Source organism: Prenolepis imparis, unplaced genomic scaffold (assembly GCF_030444845.1).
Source record: "Prenolepis imparis isolate NDT839.2.m4 unplaced genomic scaffold, iyPreImpa1.0 SCAF_11, whole genome shotgun sequence".
NCBI classification, from domain to species: domain Eukaryota; kingdom Metazoa; phylum Arthropoda; class Insecta; order Hymenoptera; family Formicidae; genus Prenolepis; species Prenolepis imparis.
The window spans coordinates 9,632,709-9,657,552 of NW_028141169.1; the positions used below are offsets into that span (position 1 = coordinate 9,632,709).

General features: G+C 39.3%; 2 protein-coding genes across 2 annotated transcripts in view; one reads left to right on the forward strand and one right to left on the reverse strand.

The window, feature by feature from the left end:
* Window positions 1–24,844, reverse strand: part of LOC145943035 (uncharacterized) — a 176,885-nt gene that overhangs the window by 11,395 nt on the left and 140,646 nt on the right. The window lies entirely within an intron of this gene.
* The window catches only part of E75 (ecdysone-induced protein 75), a 92,998-nt gene continuing 74,711 nt past the window's right edge, over window positions 6,558–24,844 (forward strand). The window contains exon 1 of the mRNA XM_083050231.1: window positions 6,558–7,876. Coding sequence (XP_082906357.1) covers window positions 7,684–7,876 — 193 coding nt within the window. The 5' untranslated portion in view covers window positions 6,558–7,683. The remainder of the gene's footprint in view (window positions 7,877–24,844) is intronic.

Here is a 24,844-nt window from a genome sequence, read left to right on the forward strand (position 1 = left end):
TGTAAAATTTTAGACCAGGGATATACATTTGAACTCTATCACCAACGACAATTATATATATATAGCCTTGCTTAATAATTAACAAGACATTCGATTTAGACTTAAATACGATAACATGTCTCGATAACATTGTTGCATTTTGTATTAAATAAAAAAAGATATATTAGAATTAGACGCATGACATTTAATGCTAAATGATGTACAAGTAAAACATGTCAAGCTTGAAGTAGTACAGAAATTAATGGAACACCGTGCTATCTGATAGAGATAAATCTTTACGAGTTGTTCCTAAAACTTCCTTATAGCGCGTGATCCATCATTACGGTAAAAAGTCGTACGAACTTATCGGTTCGACTAAAATTATGTAAAAACGTTCTTACTGTATACCGTAAATATCTTTTTAAATTTGAATTGTGGCAAATAAGCTGCCGTCGTTCGCGAGATACCAACTACTTAAAACAGATGAAGGCCACGAGGTTAAGGAAACAAAAACATTGATACGAAATGCATCCACGTCTGTAGATACGATATCAGTCGAGCCGTCCTCTAACTGTCCGCGTGCTCGGTCTCAATGTTAACGCAAATTATCGCAGGTGATACGACACAACGGCTTATGCCGACGTTTATACAGCGCGGCAAGTTTCGTAATCGCGTCGCGCGATTATTTATTTTCCCTGTTAACGTCTCCATGTCTGTGCGGAATGCTTATCCCGAAATTATCTTAATCATCGCTCAATTCGTCACGAATTCGCGTCTCGATTGACAACGCGTAAATGTCGCAAGAGATCGTATCTACACGATTTGATAATAATTATTGGCTAAAATAGTATTAAAAAAAAATCTTTGAACGGTATCTTTGATATATTCCTTGTAAATGTATGCTTGTATAAGATCGGTATGTAAATCACACTGAATTGGCGCTGTCACATCTCGTTAGTACCGTGCAAGCATAGTTTGCGACAGGTCATGGTTTGTTATCTGTCGGTCGAAAGCTTATCAATCTTTTACGGCACACTTTTTCCTCATGTTAATCATATCTAATCTCTATGCGAATTATATTCGATATTTCTTATCGTCATATTAAAAAAATATATTTTATCTATTTAATTTAATCTAATCATTTAATTTTTAATTTAATATATAAAATGAGTTAAATTTTTTGAGAGTTTAATTTAGAAAAGTTCGATTATAAATATATATGTCAACTTTAATAGGAAATTATTTTGCCGTTATTTTCCTTTGACAACATGTTTGTTTCTCGTGCATAAAACGGTTTATCTCAGCGTTGTTTAATGCTTAATAAAATAACAAAATTGTGCAACACGTTCATGTATAGCACAGCTATTCCGTGTGCGTTTCGATTTAAAAATAATTCCCTCGTGCTTTCCCGAATCATTATATTCATGTGGAAAAAGTTACTTTCCATCATGATTTACTGAGAATAAAACAGATATGTATCGTAAGTAGATATTTGTAAGTAGCTAATTGTAGCGAAAGCAGTGTGGCTACTTTTTTTCTAAAGATCTTTGCAATAATGCAGCGGAATATTTATCGAGATTGAAAGGTTGAACGAATTCGTATCGCTATCGATCGATATCGTGTTTGAAGAAAATCGCATGAGCCTTGTGAGCAAATTATTTCTGATATAAATCGCCGAAAACATTGAAATCCTAGATAACCTTCCAGACACCAACCCTGACTTTATTGACTTTATCGCGAAGGAATTTATCGCTCGCTTCTTTATCGAAGTTTCAAAATTTTATTTTAAAAGTGAAATACTGTGTGCTCGTAAAATTAATCGATTTTTTTCTACAGTTGTTAATAAATTTATGCAATCGTCCGAAATATATCATGAAACAATGTTTCTGCTAAACTATCGATTTTCAAAGAAAGTTTCGAGCGCTGTAATCCGATTTTCGATCGATCCGAAGGCAAGCTGAAAGGTAATCTTGCTCGTATTGGCCGCATGTAAATGACTTGTTGTCTACAGAAGGAGCAGGCCTAGGTAGTAGGGCCTACGACGAGCTAGGTCGCTAACTCTAAGGGCTCTGAACAAAGACCGGTTCTCATATGAAGGTCACTAGTTCAATGGCGTCCATATGCACGCGGGAAGCTCCTTCTCGAAGGCCGTTTCACTTTCGTCGAAGGCGACCAAAAACCGTTTCGGTCGGCAGCAACTATATATGTCTCTCACTCGGTCTCTCTCCTACCTCCTCTCTCTACCCGACGTCCCGCCACACGTTTTGCCACGATGCCGATCCACTTGCACTCTCGACCAGGTTCAAGGCTAACAGAGAGAGATCAAGACAGAGAATTCACTCGTTTCGAGCCGAGTCGAGGAAAGGAGAAAGCGCAACGTGCGTGTGTGCGTAGAAGTAGGTCATAGTATCACGTATACATCGACGCGTTTGTAGCTCGAAGCTACGTGTGATCTTCTTCTTAGGTGCAGCGAACGACAATAATAGAGTCGAATTAAAAATTAGAACACGAAATAAGTAGATCGATTAACGCTAATGAGTTATACGATTGTGGACTGTTGGATTCTGGTATCGGACGCAGAATTTTGTGGATTTGGGGGATTTTGTTGTCAATCGTGTCTTAGATTCAGCGCGCGTCTTAGACTCTCCTTGCATCTGTTTGTATCAAAGCGCAGCGAATGGCACAAATCGAAGATCTCGTTTAGCACCGAGCGTGCCGGTTTCTCCTCCGGTTTGGCGTCGGTAATTGATAGCGATGAAAGTCAAAGCTGGTTTGTCACGATTCGCGTAGGGAGAAACAAAGTTTCACTTTCTTGAGCGGCTCTCACATTCGCTCTCGGCGTTCGTCGGCCTCGTACCGACTTTTCATGGACCCCCGTTGATCGCGATCCGGTTTCTAAAACTCTCGCCGACGCGATTCGCTTTCGTTGGGTGATCGCCATCGGCGCTTTTTAACGGAGAACGAAAGTGGAGAATGACGTACTCTGGTCGACGAACTGTCTTTGACACCAAAGTGCTCGATAGTCGCAAACACAACATTCCACAGTTACTAGTCTTCGGAAAATTTAATTTTATTTTAAAATCTGGAAACGCGCTCGATAATTAAAATTAAAAAAAATAATAATAATAAGTAATAACATATTAAAAACATTGAAAAAAAGGAACAAGATTAAAATTAAGATCTACTCTTAAATTTCAAAATAACTTATTTCTTATCGTTTAAATAAAGCTCTTTAATTGCTTGATAAATATTACTGTTATCTATCGTGAATATCGTGAATACATTAAGTTTAGAATGTTGTAAGGACAAAGTGAGAGACTGGTTCAAGTTCACGTAGCTGCGAGGCTTCAATAGAGGTTCAAGGTTGGTTGGAGAAAGCCTTCCTTATTCACAACATCAATATACATTTACGATACATAATAGTATATATTATATGCATATTGCATTTGATATAGAACATTAAAATATAATATAAGAAAAGCAAAAAAATTATCTATATATATTTTTATAATTACAGCTATTTTTTTTGTAATCTCTGTGTAGCGTAATTTTTTAATATCTAACAAGAATTCAAAATATTTTTATAGTCTACAGACTTATTATGTTTTTATAGCTTTATATAAGCTAGTGTTGCACGATTAAGAAAACGCAGAAAACTTCTGAAAATAAGAACCGAGAATATATAGTTTTAAATCGATCGTATTTTCTCCCTTTCTTCCTCTTTTCTTTATCCAATCTCATTATCATCTCTCTTATAATTTATCTATCTTTCTATTTATCTATTCATAATCCATACATATTCATTTACCTATATCTTTCTCTATACGCGATACGCGATAACCAATCTCTTTTCCTTATTGAAACCCTCGACTCTCCAATAGTCGATCTTTCTCTATTCCAACTCATGCGTGCTACAACGTGCGTCTTGACCTAATACAACAGAGTCGTGCTGAGCCATGTCACGACACGACCGCGCGTTCAGACCGGTTTGATGATTCAGGTTCATCTAGATCTAAACAGCTACGAGGCCCGGTCACGTAATACGCTACCCGCGATTCTCTCTCTTCACGTACGTACGACAATGACATGGTACTTACGTACTTCCTCGTGAGAATAGTTTTGAAATGTCGCACGAGACGCGTTCTCGTGCCCATCGAGAGTCACGGCCGGCGGATTTAAGCTCGCCTTGAACTTGAAATTTGCATTAAAAAAGAGCCCTCCCTTTGTTGACCGGAATTTACAGCTAGCTATACACAACGGCAATTGATTTAAGGCAAGTGTCTGGACGTTGTCTGGGATGATTTTTAATTGTCCGCCGTTTTGATCCTATTATTTTCAATTTCAAAAAGTTACATACCAGTCTCATTGAAATTCTTTCGTCGAGCAGTCTCTTTAAAAACTGGTTCGGGACGGTATCGGATTTATGAATCGCACATACGATGGTAGAGATAAATGTCTGTCATAGTCGATCGATAAAATTAGAGAGCTGTTCCCTTTCCGCGACGCACCTCGTTCCCTCGTGTCGCATTCACATCCGCTTGTTCCTTGCGGGTGTCGCAAGTTGGATGAGTCGCGTCACTGGGCGAGACGCAGGGATAATAGGATCTTCGCCGATCCTTATCCAGGGAGGCCTTGACCTGCGTCGGGACTGTCCTAGAACGTCCGGTGAATTTACCGTCTAGAGGGATTCTCGGTCGAAATTCAGAAGGGTTTAATGCTCACACCATTATACTTATTATGTCCCATTCTTCTGCGGCGCGACTCGAGGGGGACTCGTCTTAGAAATTACGGCTCGTCCTAAGAATAGAGAGACACGACGGATGTCGTTGCACGATGCATGTCCGGTTTAGTTCACAGTGACGAAAAGTGGAATCAGACATTAGGTACGTTTAACCCTTTAGTGGCTCCTTCGAAGCATGCTCAGTTTCAGTGTGAATCTTTTATGTGGAGTTTTGCGGTGGTTAAAAAGCGGATCTCGTTTTAACCCTAAAATACACGCTCTACGATCTACATACATATCGACATACACGAATGTATGCAAATTTTATTATTTCGGCTTATGTCTGCCTCTTGTTGTCTCTAGTTAAGTATTCTATGTACGCGCTATTCGTTGGATTACTTATTATTTCTTCTTGAATTCTTTTAGCATCGATCCTCACGCGTTGTTGAAAGCTTTCGAATTTTACTTACTTAATTTTACTTATTTCATGAATCATACAAATGTTTTCATAAATTTCAAGAATCATATATCTGCATTTAATTAATTAAATGTATAATATAAATGCAAAACTAGTTAGAAATATTAATATATGTAAAGACAGAAGCAACCGCGATCTTGGGAGCGTCCTTTGCTAGATACGCCATTGCACCGAGATAGATGGATGCTTATAGCGAGTGCGTCGAAGCGGGATGCGGGGGCTGATCGATAAAAGCGGCAGTCGGGTTCACAAGCCTCATTCAAGGACAAGGCCATGTGATAGCAGACGCGCAACCGCAGCGCGCACCGAACTACCCTTGCCTATCGCTGACGCAGGGGCGGATTAATATGCAACTCGGCCCTTTGACGAATGCATCTTCAAAAGAATCTTTTCTCAACGTCATAACCAAGGCGTGGCAAAAATGACATTTAAACGCGGAAATTTAAATCCTCGAAAAAAGATTTGTAATCAGTGAATCATTTCACATCTTACTACTTATATGTTAATTTTGTTTATCATTTTAATGACTCTCACGTTAGCCTCGTAATTTAATTCTCTGCTGACAACTAAATATTAGTACTTATTTATTACATGGAGCACGCATTGTTTTGCGCGTGGATTCAATAGGTAAGGGGTTGTATCCGGGGATCGCGTCTTTCGCGCGTATACGGAAGGAAGAGAGGACGGAGCGGCGCGGCGAGGCGCGGCGAGGAGGGCGAGCGAAGGGCGAAGTCGGAGGGTGACCATGTGTTGCGTGGTTTGGTGTGTCGGGTCGTATCGCGCGAGCAGCCGCTTTATATACGCGCGGATAGCACGACGACACATCGGACGCTATAGGTCGACGAGCGTGCACGCTTTTGCTTGCCGGCGGCTATAGGCTGCCCGTAGGGACGGGAAAGAGAGGGTGAGGGTGAGCGAGAGAGAGGAGACCGGATCGAGGAAGAGAGGGAGAAAACACGGCGCGGCGACGCGAGAGGGAAAGAGATGACGGCGGCGCCCGCCGTGCTTATGCACCACTGAATCCGCCACGACCGGCACACTCTCACTTTCGCCGGCGCCGATGACGGTTCTCGGCGTCGTCGGCTTGTCGCCGTCAGAACGTTGTGCATCAGCGATCACGTATACGTTAACCACCGCTACGTACGCCAGTTTGCGCGCCCGCACGCGGATTTTCCGCATCCGGTACCGCTATATCCCCCGGGTAGCACGCGCGCGCAGACGACGTCGGAGCGAGGGACCACGTGAGAAAACGTCTCCGCAGACGTCGACGTAGTCGTCGGAGACGACCTAGACGTCAGACGTCTTGTTTTGACAGCGTGATCTCAACGTGGCTCTCTCGCGACGGAGGGTGAAAGGGGAGGGAGGAGGGTTGACGCGCTCGCCTTTGTGTTGGCGATAGACCGTAGACGCAGAGGCGGTACGGTCTCTCTCGCTCCAGCGCGCACGAGGGTGAGAGACACGGGGAGACCGACCGTGAGTGGGGCAGAGTGACGCGCCGGGAGGGAGCGAGAAAGTGGTGGGTGCTTGGGTGGTAGGAGAGAAGGGAAGGTCGGCGCTGACTCGCGAGGGACGACGCGTGTGCCGAGAGGACTGTTGTTTTCGGTCAACTGCTAAGAAACGTTCATTCACACGATCGAAAGGCTGCGAAGCGCGCACTCGCGCCTTCATCCTCGCTCTCCTCTAATCTCATCTCGCATCCCGCGACTCGCGATCGGTATCTTCCTGCGAGCGAGTATTTCCTGCGGACACCTGCCACGCGCCCCTGTGAGACATTGACCGTGACACTCAAATCATACGGCGGGAGTGCGCGCGACGAGAGGGACAAAGTGACTGCGCGATACTCATTCGGTCGGTCTAACGAGAAAACGATGACAGATTGCATTCGTGAGGGAAAGTGACTGAAAGTGTTCTCCAAGTTCAATTTATATAGTTATTGATGGATCTAGAGATAGAGTGTGAAGTTGATTCGCGGCGGAAAGTATGACTCGTAGTGTTCTCCAGACTGAAATATCGCTCGACAGACTTACAAAGAGAGAGAAAAATGCATTCGTGACAGAAGAAAGTGATTAGCTCATTGGCGTTTTCCAGCTCTTTGCTTGACCGTTGGATTTAACCGGTGAAAGAGTGCACTGATTAAATAATCCTAACTGTTTATAAAAATCGCTATCGTTGAAAAGAGATTAGAGTGAAATGTCTTTATGAGACTCGGTGAGACTGATCAAAGTGTATTCTTAACGTGACTTTAGTGCATCATACATATATGTATATACGTGTTACGTGAGTGAAGTGGACGCGAGACACGACTTATAGTTAGTCTACGAGAGTGTTATCTCTCGCGTGATTCTCGTGTAACCCGCGATAGCGCGGGTTCCCCGTAACGAAGGTGGCTCACACAGCTAGAGATAGGGCCGCCGAATTGCAGGCGGAAGTACGCAGCGCCATAAGAGTGCTGCATGGCTGGTGCCCCCGCCCGCCCCAGGGGCACGCGCGGGGCGAAACGGTGTTGATGTCACCGCAGTCCCAGATACGCGGCAATCACGGAAGAAACAGCGGCCCACCTCCGCCGCCGCCCGCCACAGTCGTAGTCAGTTCGACTTCCAGCATGAGACCGCCGCCGCCACCGCCGCCTCCCAGAGCGAGGACCTCCAACGAGAGCAAGGGCCATCACGAGGAACCCACCAGTTCTATTCCCGATCTCGGTGAGGAGCCTGTTTAATTTTTTTTCTCTTACCCGTATTCTGAAATACGTGTACCTAGACATAAGGACCCGAAACATTCACACGCAAGTTCTAACGAGCGTTTTTCCCTCTCTGCGTTTAAATTCTTCTCTTTAAAAACTATTTTTAACAAACTAATAAATTTTTTGCGTCAAAGATATAATGCGTATTAATTATTGAATTAAATTGAATTACTGAATTCTTCGACTTTCTGCTTTTTAAAAAAGAGAATGATATCTTTAGAAAATGTTTTAAGAGATTTAAAAGGCTGACATTTTAAATTTGCGATGGAAAAAAGAGATCGATAATTATTAAACATCTTGTATCATGTAATGAAACATGCGATCTCGTAAGACCGTAATGACTTTCACCGTTCGTCGAGACGTTGATACACATTTCGCGAATACACCCACATTCGGTTTACGAGCAACGTCTTATGCAAGCGCGACTTATGCGCGACTGTTTCTGTTGGCACAAGTAGCGAGATTATCGGTTCATAAAAAGCGGTTTAAAAAACGACGAGTTTCTGGGAGATCCGGACGAAATTTGCATACCGTGGTGCAGCGATGGCCATAAATTTCGAGGCGTCGACTGTTCGGATGTAGACGGAGAATTCTTTGGCGCGCTCTCTCTTCGTCAGACTTCGCAGAACTGTTTTATATTCCAGATGATACGACCGCGTGTTTACGTTAGGTTCATTAACGATAAGTCCCGCTAAGCACTGTTGTCTGTTCGTCGCAATCGGACATAGACCGAGCGAAGCGAGGAAGAAGTTAAAGAGAAGAGATGACGTTGACGAAAAGGAGATTATGTCAAATATGGGAGAGAGAGAGAGAGAGAGAGGGCCAAAAAATATTTATGCGTTGCGAAACGAACAGACAATAATTTCCCTGCATCATAATTTAATCCCGGAACACGGTCGGTCCCGTCCTCGTAAGTGAGGTGGCAAATGATCAAGGCTGTCTGTAGCGAAAGGATTATGACGCGCGCATATTTTTTTTTCTTTTCTTATGTTCCGCGTCTCGCTGTCAGCGGGTGACTTGGTTCGCGAAAAAAAAAATCGATACGCGAAGATTTCGGCAAAGTTCGAGGACATCGGCGACCGCGACGTCTACGATCTATGTTAATAGGAAAAGAAGGAGAGAGTCGGTTCTCTTTAAACCGTCTCTCTAAATATAAATTTGTCGGTGACGCAGAGCGCGACCTTGACCGTGAGAAATATCGAAAAGTATTCCGAAAGACCGCCGACACGCATTGTTCAGCGAATCAACATCCTTATCTTACACGCAGAGACGCGTAATCGGAACCAACCGCGTGGAAATTATACAAGCTACATGCTAGAAGCGATCGACAAATTGAAGGTTACAAGGGGATACAAGGGGATAAGACAATTTCATCTTTTTAAAAAATAAACTATTTTCTATTAGAGAGATCGATGCTGACGGAAATTCAAGTTTTATCGGTCCAGTGTTAGCAAGCTGGAGAAGAATTATTCTCATACCTTCAATTTCGCGCTCCTAGACAGCTAATTAACGGCGCAACGTGACCGCGCATGAGTACGGGAGTTTTGCAAACTTGTCGTTGAATCACGATATACAGTCTTCATTATCTCTCGCCGTCGATGAATCGATGGATGACAAATAAACGGCGACAATGTCGCACAATTGTAAAAATACATTGGAAGCTCTTAAACGAGACTATACGCGTTATCGCAATGACAATAAAGTTATTTCGTCTGATGAGGAAAACGAAGAGATGCTTTGCCGAAAAGTATCATTTTGCAAAATTAAAACTTGTATGTATATTTGTAATATATCTTATATTTGGATTGTCATAAAAAGTTAGAACGATAAACCTGCATAGTTTACGTGCGATCTCTCTAAATCAAAAATAAAATTTTGTACTAATGTGTGTTCGAATGTTAGGAACTTTCCGTAGAGAGACAATAATATTACAGACCAGGCGTGATTAGGATAGGCCTTTCAGGTAGACGAGAGAATGCAAACGATCCCGTTGTTGATCCCGAGTGGGTCAAGTCGTTAAGTTTTAAAATAGTCTGCATCTTATCGACGCTCTGTATTATCTCCTAACTGGAGGCCAAGGCTCAGTGACGTGACGATTCGGTGTGTCATCATATATTTCGACAGAGCTACTAAAAGCTAATAAGAGCGAAGGAAAATTTTTTCTGGATAGAAAATATCTCTTCTGAAAAGTACAAAGTCTTCTCGAATTCTCTTTTATCAAAATTAAACATGTTTCAACATGTTTCTATGTGTTTTCCTCTTGGAATTCCTCGATTATTTTTAAAAATTAAAACGCAAATAACAACTTTTTTTATTCGGTCATAATAATACTACTTTCGGTGAAAAATACAAGTTTTGATCGGTAATGAAGCACAATTCATTGAACATAATTACCTCCAATAATCTAATATTATATCATAATAAATAAAAAATAAAAAAACTAAGAGGAACTAGTCGAGCGCTAGGGACATTAATAATATCAAAGGGTGCGCATCTCGCTGCATCCCGCAACGTGTACCATGGACGCAGACACCCTTCAGCCAAGGTCTGTCTGTGTATACGCGTGTGCGTGTCTCACGCGCGCGCAACATGTGCGTATCAAGTGCCTACGTGTGGTATGCGCTATGATAAGAAGGGCAAATATAGTTTGGGTCCGAGACCTCTATCTTCTAGGCCTTCTAGGAGGAATACGTGTTCCTTTTTTAATTGATAAGCTGATAAACTTTCTTCCTGTCGGATATGTGTCTTGTAGTAAATTTGGAAAAACATTACTCACGAGATTTATAATCCAATATACGATACATTGACCATTTCCTTTTGACAATACAATACAAACAAATATTTTACATTGTTTTATTATAAAATATTTGCCTTTATAGCTTTTCCATAAAAATTCATCAAATATCGTATTTACAGCTGTCTTCTGTCAAGTCAGATTGCTCCGATAACAAGTCGAAAGTTTAGATTTGAGTGATTACACTTTTCGTTTGATTATGATTATAAAATGATATAATATATTTACTTTTTATCGCCATATCTTATCGTTGTGATGAAACCAGGCAATTGACAGCTGCTTGCTCTACTGTCTTAAGTTTTAAACAAGAAGTTTATATGTGTAACATTCACTTAATTATAATTTTATTCCAAATATATAATAAAATCTTATATAATGTAGAATTTTATTATATGTATAGCATTTCATTCGATTCGACTCGTGATTTGTCATTTACAATATTCAGCTTCTATACTATATTTCAGAAACGATAATCGATAGTCTCGGAATAGAAAAATTTTAAATATATATCATATGAAAGTCCTACTATATAGTCAAAATCATTTGACAAAGAAAAATTTATTTTTATTTAATTTTCGATATACGCTCAATTATCTAAAGAATTATACCAGGAGATCAAGCACATACTATTGTTTCAATTTGTAAAGAAATTTAGAAAGTTTATCTTTCTGAAGCAAAATATTTAGACATACACAAGATAAAATTTAGACAATATATCCAAAGATTCACAAAACTTTACAATTTAATTTCATTCAAATAATTTCATTCTGTTGAGTAGAAACAGAATAAAAATAGGAATAATATATTGTTCGAAAAAAAAAAAAACAGTATTATTTTCGTGTTGATTCGATTTGTGCGAATTATTCTTCAATTGTGTTCCTTCTCAACGCTATTACCACCGCGCTATTATGTTAGCATTTCCACTTTCTGGATCGAAAGTGGCAGGACATTGGCTATTCGAAAGGTTCGCCGTCTCGCAATGACCCTCAGTCGCTAGAAAACAGGGTGGAATGACCCAGTCATTCTGCCTTGCGGTCGCAATTGCATGTGATGCCGCCTCCCTCTCCCCTTTTCTCTATTCGATTCCAATTATGCGAGGGCGCATTTCCGCGAAAAGTCGGCGAGGGAGGTAATCGCGCAACTCCCAGATAGTCGGGACTTTCTGTCGCGCTGACAAACTTCCGGTGAAACTCAAGTAGGGTGAATGTACATGCGTCGCTTTAGTAATTACCGCTGCGCTTACGATAATTGCTTTCGTGTTTTCTTATCCGTTGCACGAGGGAGAATCAAAGGGCACGGAACTTTATTCAATCTATCTCGAGTTTGATTGTAAGTTCTTTGTTGTGTGATTATTATCTCGGGATACCAGTAAATGCCTCGCAATCATTCTACTTCAATTTTAATATAAATTTCTTCTTAAGACTCTAGAGTTGAAGACTCTTCATTCTCGATATAATAATCATAAAATTTATTTAATTGCAACGTCCGAGATATTTAACGACAATATATTTAACGAACGGAAAATTTATAACTAAATAAAATCTTCAAATTTTCATCCAACCCGAAAGTGACGGTCCCATTTGAACATTCTCGCGCGAAGGTGAGCAAAAACGTGTCGCGATCGCGGTCACTGCGAAGGTTGAGTTCGATGATCGACTTCCCCCTCTCTCTTCCCCCCCAAGTTTAAGGTCCCAGCGATCCTGCGCTGAGGGTTCATCAACATCAGTGGCGGTGCAGAGAATGGAGAGGGTGGAAGTACCACCCCCCCCCCGCGCGATAACCGCGTTTTTACCCCTTCCTCGCCGCGTCGTCGCATTCGAGACTAGGCGATCGCGTAGCGCCGACGACGTAGAGGCACCCACGTCTACGACAACCACCCCCGCGATTTCCCAGGAAAGGTGCTGTTCGCCGATGCCATTGCACTGCACTGGGTGAGGGTCATTACTCCGAGCAAGGCGAGCCGGTGACCTCGGCGCCAACGCCCGCGATCGATCCAACCCCCGTCGGGGGATGGACGGGGGTGCAATGCACTCGACGTGCGCTGCCGCTTTTCGCGTTAACTCCTCTCATAAATACGTTTGCGAGGTAACTAGGAGTCCCTAGCGTGCGCCTCGGGTAACTATAAGAAAAGTATAGCCCCGCAGAATTATATATAACTAATATACGAGATATTTTCTAAATTAATATAATATACTTTCTAATTATACGAGAAATAATAATAAACTTGAATGATGAATGCATTTTCTAATGATCTAGTACGTCGTGTTTGAGCACGCATCATAAATATCTTTTTTACGCTTTTATATAGATGTATCGAGATTATGCATCGCGCACCTATTTATTTGCGGATTTCTTCTGTTCGTTTGAATTTTTTTTTTTTAATAAAAATAAGATAAAGAGGAACGTTAACAATAATAGATATTTTCTAGTAAAAATTCTTTATGTTGCAAAAATATGCGATCAATGTAAAGCTTCCAAAAAATGACAATTGATTTCTCTGAACTCTAATACATTAATCCCTGGAATCCATAGATGGCTCTTCAAGGTTTCAGAAAACAAAAGATCTATTTTGAAGATGTAAATTTAGCTCTTGCTATCAAAAAAATATTAATCAATGCAATCTATAACTTTATAAATTTAATAAATTTTAATAAATTTAATAAATTTTTGCAAGAAATTTGAATAATGTAGAACTATGAAAAAAGTTAATCATATCAAAATTCTTAATCTTTTAAGTGGAATATTAATTCAATTCTTGAAAATTTTAGATTAATTATTACTTAATGCATTATTGTTTATATTTATGTATATTTTTATTATTCTAAACGAAAATATTTTCTTCGTAAATATAGTAGAACATATACTAGAATTCGACGTTTCCATGCTATATCAAACATTTTGCGATGAGTCTTTATCCTCTTCCGGTGCTTTCAAATGAAAGTGGAAGATCAGCCACGTGGTCACGTCGTTACATCTGTTACGTAAAATCGCTCGTGTAAAAAGGGTTTCGCGTTACACTGCGCGTGTCACGTTCTCGTCTTACCGACCCCGACAGATGCATCCGTAAACGCATCCCCACAGTCGGGCTGGTGTCTTGTGCATGAGTTGCATAAATTCTATTTGTGAGCTCTGCCAAACGGAAAGCACCGGAGGGATTACCGAGAAATTTTGTGGAATACCCATTCTTATAAAGTATCAAATGTAAAAGGATTATGTTTGTGACCATTGAGAAACGATATAGCTTAATTGCGAATCAGATAATATTGTTAAAAGGTGAATCAATTCTTATACACGTTAATTTTATTTTATTGTTATTAATTTTTTTTAATTTAAAATGATTTAGTAAATTTGAAGAATAAAAATCATAGCTTTTTCATATAAGTCTCACGGTTTCTGGCATTTTTGAATGGTGTCAAATTCTCGCAGTGTAAACATAAATGGCGTGGGAACGAGGGAATGTTTGATGTTGTATTAGCGGCTACAGATTTAAAAAACTGACGGATAATTCGTAAAATATTTTAATATTCTCTTGTATCTTCATCCTTTATGCAAAGTGTATTAAATTCGATTTTTCAAAAACAGAAACTATAATTATTAAATTAACATTTCTTTATATTATATAGATTAAAACTGAATACTTGTTTCTTTCTATCGAAATATTTTATAAAAGTTTTTGTACTTGCGTACTTAAAGAAATACGAAATAATTTAAGAATTACGTAACATAATGGAAAAGAGAAAAAGATACGGGCTTCGCACAAAAAACAACTGTATTTTTTTAACTGCACTTCTGAAAGAGATCCCAAGAAGAGATGAGAAACACAAAAAATAGATACAAAAAATGTCTTTGTTTATTCGCGTCTTTGTTAATTTTCATCATTTTATTGCACACTCATTCTTTCGTGCATCATGAATTTGTGCATATGCATAAAAGATTTTCTTATCGATATCCTATATAATCGATCTAGCTTAATTTTGTTAACTTTTTAAACTTTATATAACTAAATTTAAAATTAGATGACATCTGGCACATGCGAGATATAAATATGTGGTCCACCGTTTCTGAGACAGCTGATGTCCTTCAGTCATTGGCAGTTATTTGCGAAACGATTGTCAGTTTAGAATTTGTGAAACTTTTACCTGACTTACAATCAGAAAAAGGGTTTGAACAGATGTAAATCTCTCAATGGAGATTCAATTCTACCGCTTACGTCGAATGTCGGTCCAGCTGCCGAATTCATGCATGAAATATATTCCGTCATCCTGGCAAGAATTTACGCAAATATCCTCTGCAAAGAACACGTAGAATTGGTCAATGATTTTGAAAAGAGTTGACCTGTCCTGACAGAATGCAGCTGTCCTGATGCAATTTCCTACTTTACGCGGATATGCATTTCTAAAAATAGATTATATCCTGACGAATGATTGTGCATTGGCTATTTTATGCATTCTTATTTCTATTCTGTGATATGCAAACTAGAATCACCAGTTAAGAAGTTTCGCTAATTAGATATTAGAAAAGTAAATAGGGAAGAAACATTAGAAAAGTAAATAGGGAAAAAACACAATAGAGACATGATGAGATATGAAAGAAGCCGATCTCTCGAACAGCAGCGGTTTTAGTAACTAATTGGGCATGAGATCATACAGAAGGTCCATACCATATACCAGTTAAGGGTCAATAATGCAACTTTTAGAGCCTCGGCAGGTCTCAAAGAGCATTGGCCGCCGTGTATGGGGCCACGGCGGTGCATCGGCCTGCATATCAGCGACGGACGGCGATGTGCTAGTGCGGTCAGCGTTATCGGTGTGGCTGACAGAGTGCTGTGCATGTGCACGATGCAATCTGCGCGTCTCTCCTCTCTTAGGGGCCTGTCTTTCTTTTTCTTTCGTCGTCGTCGTCGTCGTCGTCGTCGTCGTCGTCGTCGTCGTCGTCGTCGTCGTCGTCGTCGCCGTCGCGCCGCCTGTGCAAGGGCTGCGAACAGCCAGCGCGGGGAGGGCGGTGGCGAGATCGTCGCTGGGTGAGAGTTAGACGGGGGGGAGGAGGAAGGGTGGGCGAAGGGTGGAGGGACTCTCAAGGTCCGCGTCGTGCATTGATCCTGCTCGGTCACGGACCCGACTTCTCTCTCTTCTCTCTGTCTCTCGACGACTATTTCCTCCTCTCTCTGTCCGCTTCCCCGTCTGTGCCCTCTTTCTCCCTTCCACGCCCTCCAGTGTCCTCTCTCCCGCTCTTCACTCGCTCTCTTTCTTTCTTCCTTCCTTCCTTGCATCCCGATCATCGCCGAACCCTTTCGAAGGGAACGGCGGCTTGTCTGCCGGCTGAAGGGCTCCGCTTTCGAGCAGACCGAGTATCTTTGTTTTCGGCTCTTGTTTCCGAGCTTTCCGCCCGTACGAATAAAGCGCTCAGATTTCAGCAAAATATTCTGCGAGTAGAGAGGATTATATGTTGATAAGCAAAAACTCTGCTTCCTGTTTGTGTGTGTGTATGAGAGAGTGATATGGCTTCAGTCAAATTAGAACATGCTCTCATTTTTGTCTCTGCTTATCTTAATTTGCTATTTTTATAGCAGAAGATATATTTAGGGATGATAGGTATATATAATATTAAATAACTCTTCTCTAGGAATTTAATATTACTAGAAAATATTTATAATTTTCTCAGATTTGTGTATTATTTTTTTTTTCAATCACACGATTTAAAGTAAGCGTAAAAGTCACAAGCTGGATTAAAATTGATTTGATGGATGATATTAGCTACGATCGCTTTTGCTTTTGCTGTCAAGCTGAACGTTGCATGTCGAGGCGTGCAAAAAGAATTGCACGAGACAAGAACGCGATTATGTCCGAAAGAGTCCTGTTGCGATAACTACGGGTAAACGAACCCGGTTCTTCTTACATTCTCACTTCGCTTTATCTCTGTACAGGGTGATCGAGAAATTGCTCACATATCGAGCAATGTTTAATGTTAAAAGAGAGAAATGTACATATTTACATAATTTGTTATTGTTTGTGACGAACATGTAAAATAACGTAAATAAATATTAGTATACATAATCGAATGTGTATATGTATTTTAATTGTGTTACGTAATTTTCTCTCTTATTATTCAAAATAATTTAAGAGAACATTGAAATATACAGAATAAAAACGGAACCTGACGTTTGAAGACGTCAATTTTTTTCACGTCCGATTTTATTAAATCTCAGGAAAAATAAGACACGCCGTATCAATATGACTTCGAGGATTGATAAACGTGCGATATGAAAAATAGGAAGGAAGAAAAACGACGACAGGAAAGAGTGTATATATAGGAAACACGATATACCGATTATGATAAGCAGCGATTGTGTATAACTTTGATAAATAATGAATTCTTGCGAAATCACATTCTCTGATATTCATATTCTGCTTAACGACACTTGATAAAAAAAAAAAAAAAAAAAAAAAAACTCGATTATACGATTGATTCGGAATTTCCTTGTTTGTGAGTATAATTCGCGTTTGCTGCGCCTCAAGAAAAGATTCCGAGATCTCGCGAGATCCTCCAAGGTTGCATGTCCTCGAGGGATAGTTACCAAGGAAACGGTTGTGTTTACCGGTCCCGACCTTGGCTACGCTCGCATAACCATCCCCGCAGCCTTAAAGAAGGAGGCGAATCATCCCTTGTCGGTTACCCTTCCTTGCTTCTGGTAGGCCGTCGGAACCTTCTTTCTTCCCCAAAAAATTGCCTCTTCTCGACGGAGTACTAATCTCATCGTGCGATAACGCGATTAGGAGCGGATTAATAATTCGTGGATAGCAAACACGAAAGGGACAAAAAAGAAGGCAACCAGATTTATTACCCTGCTTGACACAAATGAAAGAGCTGAAGAAAGTGATTAGCCGACGACGTTTATGGCCTTTACGAAAAATTGAAGTACATTTGTATCTTCTCAGACTTCCTTGTTCGATCTGCTCTCTTGAATTTAGTTAAATTTATTTATTCAAATATTTTTTCTTTTCTTGTTTTCGAATGACCTATTTATCTGAGTTCCGGCATTTTAGCATTCCTTCAAGTCACTAATAAATCACGGCGCGAGTTTCGAAAAACTAATAACACATGAAGGTCGAAAAAGAAAGAAATTTACAACCGCTCCGTAACTGTGCGTAAAAAGGGTTCGGTACAATATATAACTAAAGAATTTTAATAATATTCACGTTGCGCAAAAAATAAATTCCATAGTACTTGATTTATAAGATGCAATTGAAAATAGATAAAAGGTATCCGTAGGGTGCACTCTGTATTGAGGTCTATTTGAACAGTTAACACGTTTCTAAACGCAAAAATAAAACTCTTCCGGCATTCTATCTACTATAACGAATTTGAAAGAAATAACTCTTTGTTCGCTGCAGTTTCCTATACTTTTCTAAATTGCTGTTAAATGAGAGGATGCTGAATTTTTCTGAATGTAATATAAGAAAAAAATATTGTGCGTTATTATATTTTTATTTTTTACTTATTGAACATGAAAATCTACAGCAGACCTCTCGTCGTACATTGCACGCTATCCTGTTGAAGGATTCAATACAAAATACAAAATGCGATTGTACGCACGATAATCGACGTATGGCGTGATCATGTATGTACATACATGAGAAGGGTTTCCGAATTTACGAAATGCAGCATCCGAAAGGGTACAAAGATTTACCTGAGATGAATCTTTGGCGGCAGCTGGGCCTTATATCGAAATACTCGCACATCCGCCCCGGATAAAACGAAACCAACGAAACCCCTTCACAAATTTCCCCCATTTTATCTTTTTTCGGAAAATAGAGAAAATACGAAAGGGGTTAAAGGTCTATTTTTTGGGCACAATACGGACTTCGTAACCGTCATCGAGCCGTCCTGATTTCACATATCTCTATTCCCATCTTCATTGATCGCGAGAAACTCGATATGTTCGACGCTCGAAGGGATTTTATGTCGACCTTGCTTTCAATAACTAGATCAACCTGCCGTTTTACGAAAGTTTTTAAGTTTATTAGTTCGATATTTTCAATCTTTAAAAGCAAAAAATGTGTGCTCTCAAAATATAATTTATAACTTCTATAATTATATATTTAAAAATTTATGTTAAAAGCAGATTTTTTAAATTTATATCATATAAAAATAAAAAGAAAATTCAGAGAAATTTGTTTTCAATAATGTATCATACTCATGCAATGATCTGTGAGAATACACAGTAACAAAGACAAATTTGTTCACGGTAGGCCTATAAATTAGTGAGGACATTTTCCTAGTGAACCGAGGTCAGTACCTTTCTCCTCGTCACGAGTTAGATGGTCTGTAAACCAATAATGCTATTTACGCCACGAATCACCCCTTTAGGCTTGATTTACGAGCAGTTTAATTTACGGGCGTGTAGCGATAGTTAAACGAAAATATGATATTTTATTTATACGCAAATCTAATGCAGAAAATATATGGTTGCTGTGGCTGCTACACCGAATAAGTTCCGAATAATTGACTATTTCGTATCTTCAGAAATTGTTTAGATTAAGCTATTCTATTTAATAGAGAGAAAGAGAAAGAGATTAAAAAACACAAGTAATTAAGTATTAAATATTAAAAAAATATATATATAATATATACATTTATTTTAATATATATACTTCTTAATTATATATATATATATATTTTTTTTTTTTTTCAACATTGTCAACTTTTAATTTAAGCAAGTAAAAAATCCTTGATACATGAGACAAAGAGAGAAAGAGAAACATAGAGAAAAAGACAGAGAGAATAAACAACGATAGAAGAAATACCGAGAGCGGAGAGACAAGAAGAGCGGGGGAGGCGAAGCGCTGCAAAAGTGCAACGCTCGAGCAAGGTTCGCGCGATGCCACTGACCCATTAATACATATAGAGCCCCGACTGCACGTCGCAATTTGCATCGGTCGGTAGTCACTATTTGAATTGCTAAGACTCATTGTAGCGATATAATGCGATGACAGTTTTTTTTTTTTTTTTTTCGATGACGCTTAATCGGCGAGCGTACTTATGTGCATACACTAGACTTTTTCGTCGCTTTTATGCCGTTTTTATCAAGGGCCTTTTTTTATGGAAAGCTCGTTGTCAATCGGTTTCTGACATATGTCTGTGTGTGCTCAAATTGTTTAATATCCACGGTACATAATTTATTAATTTTGTTCAAATTGTGAAAACAATTAAAATCGGTGCAATTTCTCGAAACTTTCGTAATTTATCACATTATGATTGAGAGACCAAGCTTGCAGTCCTCTTCGATCGCTCGCGTCGGCATCTAGTCCGGTAACAGTTGATCGGACAGGCAGTTGCAAAAAGCATAAGCGAGAAAAGGGGAGAGAGGTAACAGAGAAAGGGGAAGGAGAAGGCGAGCGATAGAAGGCTGCACGAGTCGTTGAAGGTCCTCGACCTACGCTGTTAAGGACAGAGACCCCATCTAGGGACTTACGAGACGTCCTTTTGCTTGCTTTCTACTTTCGCATGCAGTTTCGCAAAATTCCGTCAGCGTACGATGAATTAAATTGCAAATTTTTTTCATAAAAAAGAGTCTGCCTCATAATTCATGCCCAGTAATATTACAATACTTTCACATCTAACAATAATATAAAATCAATTAAAAAAATATATTTTATCATTTTGCTATAAAAGAAATTTATATTAAAGTCTTTATATTTTATTGTGTATATTTTGGATCTCTTGAACTACATTTAATACAAGATAAAAATGTGTTTTTTATTGTCTATATTAATTTATTTCTAATTAATCGATGCATCTCTCTCTCTCTCTCTCTCTCTCTCTCCCTTTCTCTCTTGTTTTATTATATTAAAAACCTCGAATATCTAATATAACAACGACGAGGAAACTCGAAAGGGTTAAAACAAATCGATCACTCGACAAAAGTACCGTAGGGTCTTCGACCTCTTGTCGTGCGGTGAAGGTCCGCGGATAACCTACTCCTTGGTTACTGCACTCGATGTCGGTGACCGGGACGTCGATGCCTCGGAGAAGGCAAAAGACCTCTGTGGATTCCTCGGTACCGCGAAATAGTGGACTACGGTATTCGCACGATGTAATACAGAAAAGCAGAATACGTTTGTGGTCTGCGGCTGTTCTGAGCTCGCCTTCAAATTGGCGATTTGTGTCCAAATTCCGTGAAAAATGCAACCCTTAATAGTAAGAATATTTTCCTAGAATCCCGGATGAAAGTAATTTGTAATCTTGTATAGTTTTTTTATTCCTGCGTAATTAAAGTAATAATAGAAGAGTAAAGTTGTTACTCTTGAAATCATTTTTAATCCAAATAATAAATAAATTTTTTTTCTCCTCTCTGATATGATAATAAAATAAATGTTTTCAAAAACTACATTACACATATTTTATAAATCTCTAGAGATTCTTAGCAATATAAAGAACAAGAAAAGTGTTCGTCTTTCAGTTTCAAGATTCTTGTCATAAATGGCGAATTTAAAGAAAAAGATAGACATTCGCGAATTCGCTGTACCCTCGTCTATGGCATGCCCTTCGACTCTCATTCAAGGTCCACGACGGGGGTGCAGTGAACGTCGGCTCTTCGGGGTTTCCATAGCGACCGCCACTAAACTACCCTTGCAACGCCCATCCGAGAGCTGCGTTTCTACTTTCCACCCTCTGTCTCGGCCGATCGAGAGCTATCACGATTGCAATCATTCCGAAAGAAAGCGACATGGATCTCGCACCAAGATTTGTCCATCGTTTTTCCTATTCGGAAAATTGCAAAGATTTAATTAAAAATAATTGCTCTTGAGCATCTTAAATCTTATATCTATAATATGTGACTTTGATTGATTTCCTATTTTTATTTATTAAAGAAAATTTATTGCATTGAACAAAATTGTTTGTAGTTACTGCATAAATTTAAATTTATATGACATGATTATAGTAGTTATATATAAATCTATAAAATGATAGATTATATATTTCCAAATTTATACTTTTTAGATTAATTGTAAGAGGCTAACTGTATACTGTATATTTTCTAAATAAGAGTATGTCTGGTGCCATGAAATTTTTCACGCTTTGTTTATGTGACTTTAACGTCAAACTGTCGAAGACACAAGCCCGAGGACAAGGACGAAAGTACACGTCAATCAGTAAAATCATATTACACGACAGCCTGAATGTTGCACTTTATTGATTGAACGGTAGACGGTACGTTGCTATGACTACACGAATACACCGTAAAACTACCTTCGGCCCTTGCAACACTCGCCCTTGCGTGATGCGTGGCTTTTATAGGACGGTTTACGATGCACCCTCATACTGGTATAACACGACTGCACCGGCAAAACGAAGTGACTGACGCCAAACAAAGATGCAATGCGGGCGTTCGTTATCTTTCGTCAAAAAAATCTCAAATCTGTGACAAGAGATCTTTTAACCCTTTCTATTTTAATATCACCTTAAAGTAAAACGTATCGTGCGTATGTATTCTCTTTCTTCTTAATTATTAATTTTCAAAAGTGTGACGCCGAAAATTATATCATGATTTATTTTTACACAAGCCATACAAGCGATGTCAACATCTCTTCTTACAAGGCATTACTTTAATGAAAGACGCGCAAGTCAATTAAATAGAGGCTAAACTGTTTTACACGGAAGTTTCCGACGTGTACAAACAAATTCACGTTAAATTTAGAAAATTATTCGTCCCAATTTCCAAAGTTCCCTACTTCTTCAGACGGGGTGACGCAATCTCTCTCCCTTAAGTTAGAATCTCGATCCCTCGCGACCCTGAAGCGAAGCAAGGGTCGGTTGACTCTCGTCGCTATCCCTAAAGCGTCTCGGAACAAAGACGGTTCCTAATTCGATGATGCTTTGTTCGTTCCACTTGGAGACACGTGCAACGTTATCCGTTTTGAATTTTTCAATCTCTCTTCTCGCAACATTATACTACTCATGCATATATATATAAGATATAACGTATATACAGGCATTTTATTTTTAACTGTAATCTATTTAGAGAAGATTTAACGGGAAAATGATTTAGTACAATCTTTGTGGCATTTTTAAATCTCACTGTAGTCTTTTGATAATAAGTAATACGATAATTATTTTATTTTTTATTTTTTATGTACTTGTATTACAACTATACATAAAAAGCTTTATTTAAGCGTATATAATATTTATTGAAAACTAGTCCAGAGTAAGCAATTTTTTCGATAAATAAGAAAGCGAATAAATAAACGACGAGTCAACACAAGGCCGATTTGTTGAACTACCGCCATCAGGACAGAAACGAGTTCATTCCGACGTTATGACGATGTTAAGCAAGCATTATCGCCATATGGCGGACCTTCGCCGATTGGTAAAGATACCGGAAGAGAGGGCATCGGGATTCCGGGGCTGATTGCGCGGGACAAGGTCGTCGTTACCCTGACAACGGTGTAGTCGGCGGCACGTGCTGCCTCAGTTCCTCCTCGTCTACTGACCCCAAAATGTGCGCGCGACGATCACTTTGGACGTACTCGTGGGATTTGGGTTACTGTCACGGGGAGTAGTAGATAGGAAGTGACGGAGATAAAATATCGCATAGAAGAATATTGAATCGATTCATGTCCTACAGATTTATTGATATCGCCGCGCGACGAGCGGGAGCGATTCGCAATAACCGCCGGAAGTGCCCAGCATTCGATACGATCCGGCTTTGTTCCAGTATAATCACAGGATTATTAATCTACGTTCAATTAAACGATGACTGAGGAGGTAGATTCAAAGGGATCGACATTCATTTCGCCGAAGGTCGATGATAATGAACAGACCATCACGTGCAATCGATCGAACCGTTTTATTGCTAAGTAACTCTTTTAAAGCGTTGCGTAATTTCAAGTATATTATATATTTGTTCCTTTCTATACACACACCACACACACACACGAACAATTCAAAATATAATAAAAAAATATCCTTTGTTCCATATAACGTAATATATAACGTAATTAGTATATTAATATATTAAGGAGAAAAAAATAATTTATTCGTAATTGCTCGATTAAAAAAAATCCGATCAAAATCATGTAAAAAGTCGGCAAAATAGAACAAAGACCGTTTCCGCGTGAAGGAAAACGAAATCTGCGTTTGTGTCGAGTAGTATGCAAAGTAAGCACACCCTCTCTCTTCCTTCTTCCCCGATTGGATTGTGGGGGTGCAGTCGATTCCTTTCTTTGTCTTCGGCTCCACATGTCGCGCGATATTTCGTGGGGCAGCAAAGTTTCGCGGACAAAGAGCCCGGTCTTCGTTGATATATAGTCATTCGAAAGCCCGGAATCCAGCGAGCTCGGTGAAGGCTAAATGGGGTGAAGGTCTCCGGGGTTGGGAATCGTGCCGGGACTTTAGGGGCGGTTAGTAGAGAGGAAGATCGAACTTGGCCGGGGTGAGGGTCGGGGAGATGGCAATGATGCGCCCTCGAACTCTAAGCTTCGACCTCGCAACTCGCGCTTCCGACTTCTACTATCTATTTACGAAAATTCTAAACACAGTCGTCTACGTTCCTTTGTTTTCTTACCGCGTATCATGCCCGCATGATGCTTAACCCGCACCTTAAAAGAGGTTTAATTTACAATATAAAAGAATCATAATAATAGTATAGATATTTAAAGATAGAGAATATATTTGTGTGTGATAGAATGTTCTACATAAAAATATTGTAATTCTCAAATAATAAATTAATTCACACATCATTGCAAAAGATTCTATTTGAGTTATTCTATTGCTATATCGAGGAAACACATACACAATGATTGTGATACTCTTATAAGAAGAAAAATCATCATTAGTTTGATCAAACTATCAATGTCAAAGCTTTAAATTATAATTAGGAAATGATTACTGATTCCATAGTGCGAATCTTTAAATATATGTAAATTCAAGGGATACTCGAAAAATCAATAATTCTTTTCTCAGGCAGAATAGAAACTTTTTTCTTGTAACATCAGCTATTGAAATATTTCGATGAAAGAATAAGATATCACATAATAAAACAATATTTTTATATGATTTTCTTTTTGTTTCAGGTAAGTTCAAAACTGACTCAGAGAACCGAATGATCTCTTTCAATCAAATCACTATCTTGTA